General features: G+C 42.2%; 1 protein-coding gene across 1 annotated transcript in view; it reads right to left on the reverse strand.

The window, feature by feature from the left end:
* Positions 1-3,793: 3,793 nt before the first annotated feature.
* The window catches only part of LOC137994526 (neuropeptide FF receptor 2-like), a 1,359-nt gene continuing 152 nt past the window's right edge, over positions 3,794-5,000 (reverse strand). Inside the window, exon 1 of the mRNA XM_068840109.1 lies at positions 3,794-5,000. This exon is cut by the window's right edge and continues 152 nt beyond it. Within this exon, the coding sequence (XP_068696210.1) occupies positions 4,205-5,000 (796 nt within the window). The 3' untranslated portion in view covers positions 3,794-4,204.

Raw genomic sequence — 5,000 nt, forward strand, 5'->3', positions numbered from 1 at the left:
GAGTTTCACATGACAGTTTTTTGCGAAAGCCATGTTGATAGTTAACTAGCACTTGATTTGAATCAAGGTGTTTACATCATTTCATGAAAGATAATGTGTTCCATAATTTTACAAGGCACCGACGTAAGAGAAATCAGTCGATAATTATCCACTTGACTTTTGTTGCCTTTCTTGTGTACGGGTACAACAGTCGCTTTCAGCCAGGCCTGAGGAACCGAGCCTGTATGGAGCGATTGCGTGAATAGAAACTGTAGAAAAGAAGCTAATTCAGCAGCAGCCTCCTTTAATATTTAACAAAGGATTCCATCAGGTCCACTATCAATCCTCGAGACAACCCTTTCTCTCCGCGGCGAGTTCTGGGTCTTGTTTGCTCTGGATTCATTTCAATTGAAAATGGCTGTACGCTTGACTTTTTTCACAGCTGCTCCCACAGTCTCTTTGGCTTTGCGTTTTAAGGCTCTCTTCGCACCCTCTTAAAGCGTTTTCGTAGCCAGTCGAACAATACCTCGCGTGCCGCCCAAGTCTTGGAGTTCTTCTTGCAAAATGTCTTTGGCCGTCGACAAAATCACGCCACCTAAGCCTCTCCCCACTTGATCGGTGGAAGTGTAACGTCTTAAACTTCCTCCACGTATCGCTTTGATCATATCATAGGCTCGGCTCTCCTTTTTATACTTCTTGTTTGAAACGCAGGGTTAGGATGATATGTCCTTTACCAAACCGAACGAGCTTTCCCTTCGATTCAGAAACTTGTGTTTCCAGCACGTCGATGGCATAGTTTCGCAGAGGGGATGTATTGCACGTGCAACGGTTCAAAATACACCGTCCCTTGTAGTGCATTTCTCGTAGCAAGCCAGTGACTTGATTCCCCATAATGCTGCTACCTCGTACATCCGAGTACACATGAAGGGTACCAGAGGGAACCGGCCCATCACGGATCGTTGCAACTCATGCTCAGCAACAGCGCCTCGGCCGTCACGAGCCAAAACAACCCTTTGCCATGATCGTCTTGAAGGCCCGCCAGATGGGTAAACGATCTAGATCGGGCACCTAATCATTGATTAATTCTTGATGTAGGTTGGGTCCTAAGGCACCATGTTCTGTCATTAATCCATATTGATGGCTAATGTTTGGTCGATGATACACATGGGAGTTTCCAGAGCATCTGTACGTTTGATGTGAGTGTTATCAATCAGCAGTTCTCGCTCGTTGCCTTGTTGAACCCAGGTAAATTTGATATTTCTAGCCCCAAACCTCTTCAAGCGGATCCGGATAGACTGAACGAATTCTTTATTAAGACCAATGAAAGGACACTAGGCACCAAACCAGATGAGAAATCGGACCTAATAAAACTTGTACACTCCTTTTCAGAGAAGCCAATGCCTTTCGGCTCTTCTTTTAAATTGCGTTGTGTCTCGAGACAAGAGGTGGATCAAGAAATCAATAAACTTCGTTCTGATACGTCAACTGGCATGGATCAGATACCGGTGAAGTTTGTGAAACTGGCAAAGGATTACATCTCTGGCCCTATAACACATATAATCAACAGATGCATTGTGACATCGAGTGTTCCCAGACTATGGAAGATAGCAAGAATTTCTCCGATCCCCAAGGTTAATGAACCTCGATGTGATACTGATCACCGTCCTGTGTCTGTCCTGCCAACGCTCTCTAAAGTGTTTGAACACTTAGTGCTCCACCAGCTTATTGAATATATAAACGAGGAAGCTCTTCTTGGTCCAGCCATCTCGGGGTTCCGCAAAGGTCATTCCATCACCAGTGTTCTATTAGGAATTTGCGATGCCCTGATACGAGCGTCAAGCAGAGGGGAGGTGACATTAATGGTCTGTGCAGACTACAGCAATGCATTCGACACCGTCCAATTCAAATTTGTCCTTACCAAGATGCACAACCTCGGTTTCTCTAAGGAATTCTTACTATGGATCGTTTACTACCTTACTGATTGAAGACAGATGGTGCAAATAGATGACGGAAAGTCGCACATGGCTACAGTTGAATTCGTCATTCCGCAAGGTTCACAAGTTCACTTGGGCGTCTGGTAAGAAAATACTGGTCAATCCCACTTTCCAGCCACTTCCCTGAAAGTGCACGAGGTAGGAAAACTGCTCTTTAAAGTGGTTGGCGTTATGATTGGGAAACTCTCCTCCTTCGGCATTGGTGGGTAGAATCACTTCTTAGTCACTCATGCCTGCACGTCTCGTTTATGGATCCAATTGTTGTCTTTGCTTCCCTTAAGTACTTCTTCAATACGGAACAGTGAGTCGTCATCCACTGTCACTTTCTGAAGGTCCTGCTCGTAAAGTGTCCCCTCTAAGGGAGTGCCGTCCATCTCCTCTACCTTGTAGGAATGCACGGGGGCCTGTTGCACTCGACACATTACAAACACTTCTTCCGTTCATCCTGGCAAGTACATACTGAGCTGTAACGTAAGGTCACCTTCCAAACAAACCAATCTAAACAAAGATCTTAAATCGAAGGCAGTAGAAGTTCACATTACACTCTAATCAGTTAATTCTGTTGAACTATAAGTGCTACACGGCCAACGTTTAGAAAAACAGAACCCTGCCTTGTACTTGTACATGTTCATTGCCGTGACTTAAACATCTTCAGTTCCCACGGCCGGATCCCGTCTGACCATGTACGTCAGTCGTTAGAGCAGCGGTGATCTAACCCGAAGGTCGTGGGTTCAATTCCCACCATGGTCAGAGTTTTTCTCTGTCTTTGTGTGGGCCTATTGCCCTTAGTAGGGCATACACTCTCATGGTTCATGGTTCACTCTAATCAGTTAATTTTGATAAAAGCAAAGATGAAGCGGTTAATTCCTATTTCTACTCAGTATTTACTCAAGAGCTGTAACCCTGGTTACAGCTATTCATAAAAACTTAAAAGAAAACGACAAAACGTGTAAGTTTACAAAACATGTTTCGACAGAAACGTCTGTCATCTTCAGTTGATTAATGTACAAAGCGTAGAAGTTGAATTTATAAACTTTTTAAATTTATATAACGAAATGTACATAAAACGTGACAATGTGAGACTTAAAAGGACAGTTTTAGATTGACATGATGTAGTTGTTGATTCAAAGAAGGTTGTTCTCTTTGAATATGAATAGCCTCTTTTATCTTCAGTTGAAAACTCGTCTCGAGTTTTCAACTTAAGATAATGTTTGAGTTTGTTTCTGTTTTGGTAAAACAGAGACTTGTGAACGAGACCTGTGACCTGAGACCTGTGTTTTCTACCTGCCCATAACAACGTTTCATCTAATGATTTATTATATTGACGGGAGTGTTTAGTGGGAACTAAAGCACTCGTATAATCAATATGACCACTAGATCCGGGAACCGAGTGGCGAATTTTTCGTATGTAACACGAGTGGTCATATTGAGCAAGGACTTCACGATTCCCGCGTTTGTTCGTATGTATTAATACCCAGCATTTGTATTAAAACCTGATTTTCAATCTTTACCATGTATATTTATTCAATCTAATGAAAAGAAAAATCGCACATATGATTGCTAACAAAAAAAAAATTGCACGTTATCTCGAATATATGAATTTTATATTCTCGTGGTATGCACGAACAATAACTCACTTGTTCGCTGCGCTCACTCGTGTGATATTGCTCTTGCCACCGTGAGAACACAAAATTCACCTCTTCTCGCCACCGTGTAATATACTCTACGATAGGGGCAATCCCAACAAGCAGTCTGATTATTTTGAATTATTAAAATCGATTCAAGCGGTGTTTGAAAGAAAGATTTAATGCGACGAGTTATCTTGGGGTCGTTAAAAGAGTAAAAAATGAATAATACAGAGAATATCATATGTTTAGAGATTTAATTGCTAAGGATAATGATTAAATATATCTTCTATCTTATACAGTGGGCAACAGGCCTCGTGGCTGGGAAATTTAAAGGCTTCATTCCATGATACTTTCTTGTGATTTTTAGGGGCATATTCACTGAGCAGAATATACACATTCTAAGTTAGAATTTTGTCATTGGAAGACTTGTCCATCAGCTCTCAAATTCCCGCTTTTAATAACTTCTTCCAGAATTTGTGGTGTTTCTTGCATCTCGCATTTACAAGTTGGAAGCTCCGGGTGTGTTACAAGAGGACAGACTTCTCGTTTTCTTGATCTACGGTAGCAAAGCAGCTGTCTAAAATGCTGGCGAAAGCGCTCACTCTACAACGCATAAATCACTGGATTGATAGCAGAGTTAAATGACACCAAAACAACTGAAGCGATGTAACAAAAGCCTCCAAATTCGACAAGAAAATCAAAAGTACTGAGAAGGTAAATTATAAGCTGAGGAAACCAGCTTATTGCGTATATAACGCTCACTGTTAACACCAATTTCGTAACCTTTTTTCTCGATTTTCGGACTGCGCCTTGTCCCACGATGGCTTCGTTTGTCACTTTCTTAAACCATAAATCATACACAACTCTGGAATACAAGGACAACATGATGGATGCTGGAACAATTCCCACTACCAGCAACCAAGCAGTTGAGTTAATTCTGCCGTAAACCGGCGAGGGCCACGATTCCAGGCAGAAATTTTCTTCCTTGTCGTAGCGAATAGCAAAAAAAAGCGGAAGATTAAATAAAGCCGTAAAAACCCAACAGCAGACTATGATAATTTTAACTGTTGACATGGTGAACTTTAAAGATGCGTTATGAGGATTCGTCACCGCGTTGAATCGTTCAAAAGATATGGCAACGAGGGAGAAGACAGAGGCTACGCCACCTATCCATGAAATGTTACCACCTGTGATGAACTTGCAAAGAAGATCACCCGCGATGCCAACAGGGTGAGAGAAGGTGTGTATAAGGATGTACTGCGGGATTGTAAAGGTCAAAGTGATCACGTCAGCGACAGCCAAATTGACCAGCAAATAGTTGATAGGCGTTTGCATGGATCTGTTAAGAATAACGGTGAAACAAACGAGTCCATTGCCAATCGAGCCGGCAAACACCAGT

Source organism: Montipora foliosa, chromosome 3 (genome assembly GCF_036669935.1).
Source record: "Montipora foliosa isolate CH-2021 chromosome 3, ASM3666993v2, whole genome shotgun sequence".
Lineage (NCBI taxonomy): Eukaryota > Metazoa > Cnidaria > Anthozoa > Scleractinia > Acroporidae > Montipora > Montipora foliosa.